Source organism: Canis lupus, chromosome 37, assembly GCF_011100685.1.
Source record: "Canis lupus familiaris isolate Mischka breed German Shepherd chromosome 37, alternate assembly UU_Cfam_GSD_1.0, whole genome shotgun sequence".
NCBI classification, from domain to species: Eukaryota; Metazoa; Chordata; class Mammalia; order Carnivora; family Canidae; genus Canis; species Canis lupus.
The window spans coordinates 21,393,148-21,407,523 of NC_049258.1; the positions used below are offsets into that span (position 1 = coordinate 21,393,148).

A 14,376-nucleotide genomic window follows, 5' to 3' on the forward strand; every position below is an offset into this window, starting at 1 on the left:
GTCTAATAAAGTGTTTCCCAGAAAGGGATTTTAAGGGGGCACCTGGGAGGTTCAATGGTTGAGCATCTGCCTTTGGCTCAGGTTGTGCTTGCAGGGTCCTGGGATCGAGTCCACATCAGGCTCCCTGCAGGGAGCCTGCTTCTCCTCTGCCTGTGTCTCTGCCTTTCTATGTGCCTCTCATGAATAAATAAGCATTTTTTTTTTAAAAAAAAGAAAGGGCTTTTAACATAAATTATTATTTTAAATTTAGTAATAAAAGTCATATAAAACTCATGCCTAAAACTTGTTAAATTCTGTCTTCCTCCTGATAATTATTCCAATTAATTTTGGTCAAGTAGTGATTACGGAACTTCTAGAGATTCCGCATCTTCTGTATAACTTATTCTGACTGTAAACCATGATCTGGGTAATTTGCTGCCTCAATAATGTCAAAATTAATAAGCTAAAGTCAGTATTAGGAGCTATTTCAACATTTGCTGCCAAACATCCCTAAAATACTTTTCAGGACAAGATAGGAATAAATAAATAAAAGCCAATGATATGAATAATTTATTTCATTATTCCCAAAAGCTACATATATTTCATCTCCTGTCATCCTTGCTTTAACTCCTTTCTCAGTCAGGACTGTAATGCATACTCATCATCTCCCAGAGACTAACATGTTGACTCCGCACAGCTCTGCTTTTTTCTGGTTAACTTTAATGGTTGTTGTAGCTGACCCCTGGAGCGGTTCTCTTCTTTCTGCAGTGGATGGCCTACATTTTGAAAATTCCAACATCTCATTGGGTGGCTAGGAATTTATGCTATTAATAAAATTTGTTCTTGTGGAAAATATGTATGTACTTATATACCCTAAAACCTTTCATTTTTCTACCAAAATATCTTTTCCCCATAAAGACCAATCTTGGGTTGTCATTGTTTTATGCAGAGTAGGAGGTAAGAATAGCAACTAGTTTAGAGATGGAAGTCTGGCAAATTCCTTTATTTAAGCAGTTAACCTGGAATGTCCTTTCCTTCAACATGCCTCTTGCTGAGATTCTGCGCTGCATCTATTTGTAAATATAAAAGCTGCTCCTGGAGACAGATGGTTATTTACAGTGTTTTCTCTATTATGCAGGATAAATTATTAACAAGAAAATAATTGAATATTGAATATGCCCTGGCAAAGAAATAATCTTTCACTAAGTCTGTCACATAGTATGCTGCAAGCATGCATTCCAATCAGTAGAGTGGGCCAAGTAGATTAATGTATCAAATTGTTTAAATTCATGATCCAAACCTACTTTTCTTAAGAACTTAGTACAATTGGGAATTAATTGTTATTCAAGTTTGCTAACTTTCTGCAAGTTGGAACTATATTTTATGACCCATGGATTTATATCATAATTCAATATGTATACCATTGAAAAAGTTTTCCTGAAAGCATTTTTTTTCATTTTGATGGTATAATACCATAGCTGATCAAACAGTTTATCATTTTACTATATTAAAATATATAGGTAGGATATTTTACCTTATTTTTCATAAGTTTCAAACTACTAAATATTGACATAAAAAAAGAACAATTCAGCAAGGAGAGTAGAATGACTAAAATATTTGAATATTAAAGGATTATAATATGAGTGTAGGAACAAACAAAATGGTTTAATCATTAAGGAATAATAATCCTCCCCGTGGTTCTCAAAGTGTGGTCCTTTCATTGGCAGCATCGGCAGTTTATGGGAACTTGGAAAAAATTCAAGCACTCAGGTCTCAGAATTCTGAATCAGAAACTAAAATTGGGGTCCGGCCATCAGCATTTTACAATAACCTCTAAGTGATTCTTATGAACACTAAAGTTGAACAACCATCATTCTATCAAGTTATTTATTCTTTTAAAACATTCTTACAATTATACCTTTTCATCTGCATTAAAAAATAAAAGTATTATTATCCATATTTAACAACTGAGGAAACTAAACTCAGCAAGATTAAGATTAATGTCTTCACTTGAAAGTTCCACAGCTAAACGGATGGCAGAATCAGTACCTGATTTGACTTTCATTAACACTTGTCTCCATTAACAAACTCATAATTTTCTTTCTTTTAAGACTGTATTTGCTTATTCATGAGAGAGACAGAGAGAGGCAGAGACACAGGCAGAGGAAGAAGCAGGCTCCCTGTGGGGAGCCTGATGTAAGACTCAATCCCAGGGCCCTGGGATTACACATGAGCCAAAGGCAGAAGCTCAACCACTAGTCATCCAGGTGCGCCACTCACAATTTTCACAATTTTAATTAGATTAAAAAACTGAAGGAAAAGGAAAGTCTAGGTGAGGCAAGACATTGACTTTGGCATGAAGTTGAAAGTAGGGGAAGGACAATCAATACACTAACATCCAGTGAGTATACACTCCCAAGTAGAATGAAGGCTGCGAAGAATGATGTTATATAGTTTCTGCCATGCACATTCTTTGATTCTTTTAAGAAATCATATAGCATTTAGGCATGGATGATACAACCATAGGCAAGATACAGCACTTGCCTTCAAGGATCTTCCAGTCTACTGGGAGAAACATATCAAAAAATGGATAATTTCAATATAGAATAAAATATGCTACACTATATAAATGATGCCATGATGAACAGGAAAGAAAAACTTCTGGCACTGAGTTTAAGAGAAAGGTTGCCAAGTGATCCAAAGACCATTTCCTGGATTATTAGAGAATCTTACAATGGAATAGAGGATATACAGTGGAGTAGAGGAAACCCATAAAAATACCTAACAATATGAGAAATAATGAATGGTATGAACCCTTGTCATCTCACCAATTTTTATCTAAAGAAGGGTGCATGAGTTTTCAAGTGTCATTATTCCAATGAACCTTTGTCCATAGATATATTTGAAATTGATAGAAAAGTTTTGAATTGTTTCTTTATTGAATGAAATAATTTAAATATTTTACAACAACAATCAAGCATATACTTATTCTATTTAAAAAACACTATAATTTAGAATGTTAAAGACAAAAAATAATAGGTTAGTGCTTATTTTTTATTTTGGAGAAATTAGATACAAAAGGTAACCTGATGCTATTAGAAAGTGTTTATATAGTCAGTGCAAAAGTGGAAGACGTCACTGATCATGTTATAGAATAAGTTATAATAAAAGATCCATATAATCTGTATAACCTTCTCCTCTGCTACAGAGTTCTTATGTTAATCAATATAGTTCCTTTTTATAACAATATCAGCTAAATTCAGCACAATAATGTTGAACTATTCCATTTTTGCTAATTTAATCTCACACTGAGTTTTCTCTTACTTTCTAACATTATACATGATGAATGTAGAAAAACAGGCAAACACCTAACATATTGGAGCAGATGGAGTAAAAAAAAAAAATAACTAAATCAGAATGATTTTACTAAAATTTTCAGTATGTGAGATGATGAAAATGAAGATTTAATATGCAACAACCTTTCCATTGCTGTAATTCTACAACAGTGAGCCCATGATGACTAGCATATTTTGCGCACTAAATTATACTGTTTGGCATTTTTGCTATCTGATTCTGGATAATATATCAGCTAGCTAATTTCTACATTAACTAAAATGAATAGCGAATATACTCCATTAATCTCACAACAATATTGCAGATAAAATTAAGATTTCAAGAGGTCAACTGATGTTCCCAGGTCTCGCAGAAGATAAATGCCAAAACCAGGATTTCACTTTAGATTTATCTGATTTTACTACAGTAGAGTATCGTCTCCCCCACGCACCTCCTACTCACAAACACAGAGGCAAATATTAACTTTTTTGTTGTTAGTTGCTATCTTTAATGTGCCAAGAGAAGGAAAGAACCAATTAATGACCCAGGAAACAGTTTTTAGAAATATTTGGATCATAGTCTTGAAAATTAATTTTAAAAATTCTTTCAAATTACGTTAATTTTGGATAATTTGGAATTAAATTTATTTTGCATTCAAGTGTCATTGATGGATTAATAAATCAGTGTATATCTAGATGTTGTTATATTAGTAAAAAGGCTGCACCTGTTCATGTAGAATTGACTTAGACGGCTTTTATTGGCAGCAGGCTAAGAGTTCAATAGCACATTTGACAAAAGCAAATTTCTACAACTAGGATGAGATATACACTGATATTATTAAATCAAAGTCTAAATTTAACATATTACCCCCAAAATATTGCATTCCACCTTTTTCAAATAAATGTTCTTCAAATAGATATTGCACCTACCTTTCTCAAATAAATATTGAACTGCACCTGTCCTTTAAGCATTGAGTCGTCATGCAGCAAATACCTAAAATTCTGAAGACCTTAGTGAATTCACTCCATCCGAGAGGCAGAAAGAAGTGCATGGAATTAAAAAATGTCTATCTACCTCCCTTTTTACACCACTGAAAATATTTTACCACTTATTAGTGGGACAGAGGAGTGGTCTGTGGTCACCAAAATTGTGACAATTACTAAGAATTCACTTCTCCAGTACAATGTATACCCTAATCTATCATTACATTCTACAACTACTAGTGCATAGCATTTTTATTTGTCTATTCTTTAACTTTTTTTAAAACTAATTTTTAGGACAATGAATACAATGTACAAGTGAAGTGAGGTGGGAATTGTTATTCTGAAGGAAAAAATGCACATTAAATTCTTCATCGTACATTAAAGGAATATGATAGGAGTGTAAGTGTACTTCATTCATGACTTGATAATTAGAACCTAAACATCTGCCAAATCATATTATTGTGTAAATAACTCCTATAAGGTGCCTACTAGCAAACTCAGATCAATTAGTACATGTAATGGAAGCTCAGTAATAATTACAGCTACAGCTAATGAGCATTTTATTTCCTGTGTGCCAAGCATAGTGATAGATACACTTTAAGCTATTCAGATATAATACATTGAAAATTATATTGAATGTAGGGGGATTATAAAGAATTACTAGTAAAAGGAAACCAGGTATGAATAAAGCCTTCAAAGATATATAGGAAGTCAATGCCCAGCATTTGTCATCATGACTCACCAAATAAGGTGATGATCGTGCATAGAGATTTTTCAGTCATGAAGCTTTAGGCATCCTCTGGATTCAAAGAAGTCCCCTGAACATGTCATCCTGAGAGTGGCTATGGAATGAGAAATAGCCATAAAGCTTACCCTAAGATGAGAGTGACACAGAGCTTATGCCATCTTCCTTAGAAAAACAGCATGATGTCTATTTTGAGCCCTCCACCTGGCATTTCCCCCATTTTATTCCTGGAACTTATTCTCCTCATAGTAACTGTTTCTTTCCATATTCATAACGTGTACTTTTAATCTCTGAACCTCATCATGAAGGTCAAGTGGAACTTTTAAGAACAAGGATATTTTTTCATAAAAATCAGGAGTTAGACTATTGTGTGCTTCTGTGGTTAGCAATAATGTAGCAACAGGGAAGGACAATTTTATCACTTTTGCAGCTCTTCTTTTGTTACTCTTCTCTTTATGCTCTGGATTTAGGGTCAGTTCTGATATGACATAATATTTCTAAAGGTAGAGAATGTACTTCTTTGAAGCATTTTGAGATATGATCCATAAGAGACTGGGAAGGTTTTTTGAATTAATAGTGTTTAATGAGCTAGCTGCCAAACATTAAAAACACAGATTTTAATTCATTAATTGCTGTTAGTATTTTATTCATAAAATAAATAGCATCATATAATCACTAATGATCTACTTTCATGGAGAATGTCTTTATAGCAAGCTATCTCTGAGATGTTTTCAGAATTAATTCTACATTACTAGGTTTCTGAGAACAACTATGAATTTACTTTAAAATGTTAATGAAAAATTTACTTAAATATTTAACACATATAATCCTCCTGGGAAATGCAGGAATTAAATTAAATTTAAACTAAATTGCAAACTGTCCTTATCTCTTACATCATTATAAAATGCAGTAATAATCTGGAGCCAATAATTTGCTGACTCGACTTTTGTCACTTACTAAATCAGATAATACTATGCATAATATAATTATTTTTCTATGAGTTTATAATCCCCTTCCTGGAAGTAATCTTATCTTTAGTTTGTCTAATTTTCTTTATAAAAAAAGTAATTTGGGACCAGAAAAGTATACTGTAAAAGTATGTTTTTCAAAAAACATGTAGAAGGAAAGAAATATAATATGATTTAAAATCAATATATGAAGATTAAAACTGATAGTTTAATTGCTGTTTTTCACACTTGAAAACTATAGAATGATTCTCCTAAATCTACAAGCATCTTGTTGCTATAGATTTAGAGATTAAAGCATTAAATCTAATTCTAAAACAAATGTTGGAATTGTAAATAGGATCTTATGCTATAGAAATCTATTGTAATTTAGGTTATCTTATTGCATTAATTACCCTTAATAAAGTTAATCATACAATTTGTTTTCATTTCATAAAATGTAACATTTTCACATAGGTTAGCAATAGTATCTCTGGCTTTTAAAAAAAAAAGTTTTTATTTAAGTTCCAGTTGGTTAACATACAGTATAATATTAGTTTCTGGTGCACAATTTAGTGATTCCACACTAACATATTTTTAGAATATTACCTCAAAATCAAGTTGTTGATAGGACTGTGTAATCTGAATAGATATGATAATATGATATTTTGTATTTAACTTTCCATCTTCTTGAGTTATCATTCTTTCACCACTATTTATTACAGTGTCCAATTTCCATGGACTCCACCCCTCTATTCTTATCAGTCCCTTGAAATCAAGCTGTGTTTTATTCTAAAATTATTTTTATGCCCAGGATCATTTTGTAATTATTTCATATCATCATAAACAATCCTACTGTTACTTTCTCAGTGGTGTAAGAATTAGATTTCCCGGTTTTAATGTGTTCCATCAGAATCAGTGCCAAGTTCAGATGGAAAAATTGTAATTGCATTTTGATCAGAAAAATTAATTCAATATATGTTGAAGAAATTTTGTTAAATTAACATTATAGCTGTTATTAACAAGGCACTACCAGGTGAATGTTTCATAAATTAAGTTAAATACTAGTTCACTTGAATAGTTTAGGATTTCATGTGCTATCTAGTTTCGTCTTCCCACAAAATTCATGGTCTATGTATTTGACTTACTAAACTTCACTCACGTGGCTACTAAACATTGTGAAAGATTACCTTCTGTGATAGAAATATTTTTATGCCTAACAATAAACGTATCTGTAGCTAACATTTCTTAGGAGTAAATTTTATTTGCTATTTAAAAATTGGCATTCAATTGCCATACCTGACTGATCACCATAAACCTCTATTCAGAAATTGAGTTTTGAGATGTTCTTTGAGGCTACTAGAGTCATAGCTCTGATGTATTACTCACTGAACTGCCTTTTATTTATTTATCTGAATTGTGGTTACAAAAATATAAATCTACCACCTTAGCTATTTTTAAATGTACTGATTAGTAGTGTTAATTATATTCCTATTATTGTGCAGCAGCCATCTAAAATTCATCTTGCAAAACTGAAACACTCTACCCACTGAACAAAATGGGTTCAGTGTTATTTTTAAAACTGGATAGTTTTTCTGGATTTGGAAAAGCTCTGTCCTTCTCCATTATTTCCCTTTACTTCCATGAACATAGATTTTAAATTGACTTTGAGAAAACAAACATAAACACTCATTTTAATGAACATGTATTAAGACTATTTAATAATAAGATTGTTCCAGGATTTCTTTTCTGAGTGCCTCTGGTTCTTGGTCATGCAGCTTTGAAGAATGAAGAAGTAGACTATACAGAGTGGTGAGCAGCAAAGCAAGGTTTATTGAGCGGTAGCAAAGTGATAGTATAAAGCTTCCAAAGAGGGAGGGAGCTCAAAAGAGTTGCCACCAGAGTTTCTAAGTCTAGGGGTTTTTATGGGTTTGTGGGTGGGCTGTTTTAATATGATTAATCTTCCATGAACCTGTCATCTAATCAGGTTTTTGTCATCTCTCCAGTGGTAAAGGATGGAAGGCTCCTTTCAGGGTGATGTAAAATCCTTTGAAGGGTGATTCCCTCTTAGGGCAGGGGCTCCTTGGCCCCTTGCCTGCCTTTCCTCCAACTATCCTTCATCAAGACCGAACTATAGTTCATCTAGCTGTTTGATAGACATTATATCACTGCTTTTTCCCTGCAGTCCCTTTGCCATGGACTGTATCAGCATCACACTATAGATGAGTAGAGGGCACTCAGGTTGTTTTGTCCGTGCATAGAATCCCTGAGAGGAAAGTTGTGATTGTTGGAAATGCGATGGATCTAGTTACAATTAAATACTTTAAATTGGCTACATAGGGATCCCTGGGTGGCGCAGCGGTTTAGCGCCTGCCTTTGGCCCAGGGCGCGATCCTGGAGACCCAGGATCGAATCCCACGTCGGGCTCCCGGTGCATGGAGCCTGCTTCTCCCTCTGCCTGTGTCTCTGCCTCTCTCTCTCTCTGTGTGCCTATCATAAATAAATAATAATAAAAATAAAAAATAAAAAAAAAATAAATTGGCTACATAAGTGGGAAGAATAGGCACGCTTCTATTTCATTATGACACTCTGAAACTGGTTTAAATTCATACAATTTTCATCAAGGGAAAACAAACAAAATAATAGTAGGAACTGCCACCCACCGGTATACCCTCTACCACCAGTTAAAGTAGACAGTACCCAATCCAGAGAAGCAGTATGTGCCTATGTGGAGTCGTAATGAAAGAAGGATGAGGAAACTGAATCACAGAAATCAATTAGTTTCTTCCCAACTCAGATGATCACCAAGAGACATAAATGGGAATAATATTCAGGTCCTTTCTCTCATCTCTCAATGTCTTTTCTACTTTGCCATGTTGGAGAGGTTTTCCCTTATCACTGCTAATTTAGGAGTTTCAAAGCAGTACAAAACTGCCCTCAGGAGACTGAGTTATTGTTTCTGATTTCCCTCATGTTGATGCCATGGAAAACAAACAAACACAACTCCAAAGCCAAATAATTCAAATGCTAAGTTGTATCTGGCTTTGTTACTGTATTTGTTTTTAGTCACAGTCCTGAAGAGAATGTATACTCTTTGAGGGCAGAGTCTCCATCCTATTAATCATCATATCCCTCCGGCTTTCTCAGGTTCTGGTTTATTGCAGATAGATAAGAAAATTTGAAAAGAAAGTGAAAAATTGGCTTCTAGTTAGAATACTTTAAAAACTATCTGATATCTGTTCCAACTGTACAAATTCCACATCTAGCACATATAGCCACCAAAGCAATGTTTAAGAAGGGTATCTTTGAGTGGGAAAGCAAGCTAGAAATCTTCAAGTAAGAAATATGAACTTTTCCTTTTTATTTCTTCTACAATTTTTCTAAGGGTTTATAAAATTTACCTATACAATCTACTTCATATAATGACTTCTAGATGCTATTTAGAAATTGGCCAGTTGTGCCAGATAAAAGCCATCTGAGATCATAATGCAAATCCATCATCAAAAATGTATAATAGAGACTTAGAATTTATATAAATTCTACTAAGCGCTTATTTTATATGAAAGAGGAATGCATTCAACAGCACATACATAATTAAATGTAAATGTATGCTGAAAAAGCTCATAATCATGAAAAATACATATCCTGATGGACTACTTTTATTTGGCAACCTTTTCCTCCAATATCTGTCTTAATATTCAAGGGTGGATTAGAAATTATATCTACAGTCCCAACTCTTTCGATGAAATATGTATGAGTAGGTATAGATAATTTATTTTCCTTCAGCTGTCTATAGAAATGGATAATTGCATCTTTCTGAAAACTTAGTGAAGCCATTAGGTCTCTTCTAACCTCTAACTATACCTTTATAGACTTTAATATCATCAGCTAGTATAACTTAGTTATGCACTGTTATTTGAGGGTGCTCATCCCATTTCTCTAGCATCTTTTATGTTGTTGTAACATTTACACAATGTATCAGTACATAAGGCTTTATTGTTTGACTTAAAGTAAATTCTTTAGTGAAAACATTTTCAAAAGAATAAGAGTTTTTACTAGTTAAATAAACTGATGATGAAAACTCTTGTACATTCTGTTCAATTGTTCTATAACTACTCTAAGAAATAAAATCAATTAGTTAAAAAATAAAATAAGTTGAAGTAGAAAAGATGTTTTAAAGTATTACTTAAACTGAAGGAGAAGTAGGAAGAGAAATGTCTAATAACCTCACAGTTAATTACTTTATAGGGTACACTAACTGCCTCCTCTCTGAGTATAAGACAAAGAAAAAGACTTAAACTGCCATAAGAGAGAAGTAAAGTTGTAGGAAAAAAAAATTTCTAATGATTAGTGTTTGTTAGTAGTATTGAAGTTAGTAGTATTGAAGTTTGTTAGTATTGAAGTTAGTAGAATTGAAGTTTGAAGTTTGAAGTATCCCGAGCTGAAACTTCCAGAATGTCATATCCTAGATGTTTAAAGAAAGATGCAGATAATCAATTGCCTAGTATAGTTTAGCTTAATCTTGCCTAGAGGCAAGGAGATAGATTAGTCAAAACTAGGGAAGCTGATCCAACCTCCTGGGGCTATGATCCTGTATTTCCTAAATTGGATTGCTTAGCCCATTAGAAAATGAAGGCTTTATGAATTTAAGGTCATATGTCTAATTCTTACTTCAACCTGTTAGTTTCCCTTTCTTCTGAAACCATGAACTCTACCCTTAATCTTGACAGTTTATCTTGCAACTTTCACCCATTGACAAAACAAGATAATCCAAGTAGCCAAGCACTCAATCATCCCAACTCTGTAGCAGATGTCTCATTGAAAGCTCAACTCTCAACACCAAAGGAATGCAAAGAACAGGTAGTTTATTACAATTTTTTATTGTAAAAACATAGAAAGGCTAAAATTAGCCTAACAAATTGCAATTCACTTACATCAAGAAAAGAGAGATACTTCAGAGGCTTGTTCTCTTTTCTCCTTCAGTGACTTATACTGAGTGATTTTGAATTTTGCTTCTCCAATCTCTTCATTCCTGATAAGTAAGAAACTTCTCAACTGTATTAACCGAATCTACCAAAATATTTTGTTTTGAAAAATAAACAATTAAGAAAAAAATGCATTTTCTTTTATTTTTGAATAATAGAGTCTCTGTAATCACTGGCTATAAGAAAATGAAAACACATGAACTATGTTTTAATATTATAAATAATACAATAAATCCCCACTGTGTAAAATAATGCAAAATCTATATTTCATGAAGTCACCATAATTCAAACACATAAATCTCTTATATTAAAAAATAACTTACAAAATGTGTGATGACTTCTGTCAGCACGTACTTGGCATCTTCTACTCAGATGCTAATTGTGATCTATTAATCATCATTTGGGTAGATATGGCCATACACTGATTGTTTCACTTTGTTGATAAAATAAAAATTTATCTCAAGAATGACTTGCTGATTAGGAAAACTGAATTCTCTTAAGCTTGGGACTTGGAAAATCAATAATTGGAAAGATAAATGTTTAGGGTCTTAATGAAAAGCAAGTATAATAAAATCCTAAGATCCTGAGGCATCGTCTAAATTTATAGAAGTGGTAACTAAATGTTCAAAACGGAGGAGACTGAGGAGAGCCTGAAAACCTGGTTCAATGCCTTGAAATATTTGTCTCTTTAAAGTGATAAATGAATTTTAATCAATTTGTAGAAATAGAACCAGAAGGAGCATTATTCTAAGTGGTATCAATAATCAAGGAAGAAAATCCTGACATTAAGTGCTCACCATCTTTTTCAGTAGTCCCTTGAGATGAATGCAAGATAGGAACAAAAAGAACTGGATTATAACATACGAGTTTGCCTATATTTATTTACAAAATTGTCTCAGAGTGGAGCTTATTTTTGGAGGAAACTTGTCTCCTTGGAATAAGGGTTCCCAAAATTCATCTACAGAACCTGGCCTAATGTTTTATGGAGCCATATTTTAATTATGTTAATGTGAATAACTAATTAATCAATCTCCAATATTGATGAGTATAATAAATCACCTTTTTGTGATATCTTTGATATATGTATATATAATCACATAAAAGGTTATAATATATTATAACAATGAATTTCAGTCTAAATATCACAATTATCTAATTTAAGAATATAAGTTTATATATATCACTTCCTGCTTGAGAGGTTTTTTTTTTATGTCAATATTTACCTTCAAGAGTTCACCAATAACATATAATCAATGTATATAGGCAAATAATTTCCTAAGAATTTGAATAAAAAATATTTTAAATTATGCTTATGAAATATCAAACAATATGGAGTTTGGATTGGCACCAGGAAATAGCATAGAGTATTTCCCTATTTCTATAGCCCTTCTCCACAGATTTTCTCATCAAACGCATTTCGTCAGTTCAGTTTTAGCATATTGCCTGCCTCTAGGAAGCCTGTGAGTAGGAATGAAAAAAATCTCAAATATTTCACCATAGGCCTCACTCAGGTCTCACCCCCATCACATACAGGGCAAAAAGATATGACATTACAGTGTGATCACTAGTAATGTTTCCAAAGTTCAATTTAGAATTTTCACAGTCATTTATTGTTTTATAAGTATAATGTTAATCCAATGCATTATGTATCATACAAACTCTTACTATAATGGCTTTCTTGGAAATCAACTCAATCTATTGTATTTGTAAAGAAAGTAAAGAAAAGCCTTCAGATTTTATATATATGAGAGAGAAAGGAGAAAAACAAACATTTAAATTGAATATATTTAAAATAACTACATATATATATATAAAACACCATGGATCAGAATTCTTATGAAAATTGGAGACATATCCTATATTAAAATCAGCTCAATGCAATTATAAATAGACCTAATTGGCAATGGGATTTAAAGCTTACCTACTAGTGTGTAACTAATTAATAGAATTTTCAGCTCACTCAGCATGTGACTTCTTCGACAATAAGCTGAAGTTCTGAAAATAAATACTTAAAATGACTATGCATATGATTTTTAAATTACTCTTCCTGTTTTTGGAGAAATTAGAGAACTAAGCATAGTATCTGCAACTGATATGAGAAGCAAAATAAAGATGTAGTATGACAGAAAAAATGATCATAAGATAAAGTAGTGATACAATAAACAATTGCTATAAGTGAACTTTTACACTACTAAATCTTTTCATAATGTAACTAAAAATTAATTTTTAGAAAACTTTCCCAAAAATTTACATGAAAATATATGCTATGTTGAAAAGTTTATTTTAACTCCCAATGTTCTTCTAGTTTTCAATAAATAACATTGGAATTCTATTTTTTATCATAATGATCCTCCTGTTAACTGATAGAGCTGATTGCTATCCTAATATTTTAATCAATTTCTATATTCTGTATATATTTTTGATTCTTTGTATTCTAAATAGAAAGTTATATTTAAAAGTTCTGTAATCCTATACACTCTATCTCTTCTCCAAAAAAAAATGACTCTATTCCAAATATCTCTTTCTGACTCTAAACTTCCGTAACTATCTTCCCAAACTTTAATTTTAATCTTTCAATTACTGGCACCATTGGTTGTTTTTCTGTTCTAATTCCCTGCAGCCACTATGGTCTGAATTTGCATTCTAATTCTCAATTATGCATGTTTCTCAAACACCACCCATAAACATCTACTTCTTGGCACTGTCCCATAATTGCCAGATTACTGTGCAGGAATATTGTGACTCTACAGCAACATTCTGAAATCATGGATTTAAGATTTACATAGATTTTTGTAGGTGTTTTAATATCTACTCTATCCTCAGTACAGTTGCCCTCTCTACATCCTACAATTCCCTGATTACCTTGCCTTTCTCCATCATCTCTTACCCCTCAACTCATCAAATATAACTCCATTATCTCAGCTAAGATGCCTCAGTAACCACCTTTTTTAGGGCCTAGTGTTGCTTAATGATACATTTTTCCTCTATATAATCAAAAGAATTATTAATATATTGGCTGAAAGCTTTGGAGAGAAACCTGACCTGTAGTCTGAAACTTTTTTTTTCATTAAAAAGCTATTTTGGGGATCCCTGGGTGGCGCAGCGGTTTGGCGCCTGCTTTTGGCCCAGGGCGTGATCCTGGAGACCCGGGATCGAATCCCACATCAGGCTCCTGGTGCATGGAGCCTGCTTCTCCCTCTGCCTGTGTCTCTGCCTCTCTCTCTCTCTCTCTCTCTCTGTGTGACTGTCATAAATAAATAAAATAAAAAAAAAATAAAATAAAAAGCTATTTTGGGTTTAAAAATAACCTATTTTCCACACATAAAGAAAATATCCTTTTGTTTTCTAAATTATACTGAACACAGGTTCTAGTGTGCACATTAAGCTGCGTCTGACCATCTGCTCAA

General features: G+C 32.7%; 1 protein-coding gene across 4 annotated transcripts in view; it reads left to right on the forward strand.

Annotated features, from left to right (window-relative positions):
* Window positions 1-14,376, forward strand: part of SPAG16 (sperm associated antigen 16) — a 907,696-nt gene that overhangs the window by 744,843 nt on the left and 148,477 nt on the right. Inside the window, exon 16 of one of the 4 annotated variants that reach the window (XM_038585674.1) lies at window positions 10,715-10,834. The exons of the other annotated variants lie outside the window; for them this stretch is intronic. Coding sequence (XP_038441602.1) covers window positions 10,715-10,740 — 26 coding nt within the window. The 3' untranslated portion in view covers window positions 10,741-10,834. Of the gene's footprint in view, window positions 1-10,714; window positions 10,835-14,376 lie in introns of those variants that run through there. 4 annotated transcript variants of the gene reach the window in all.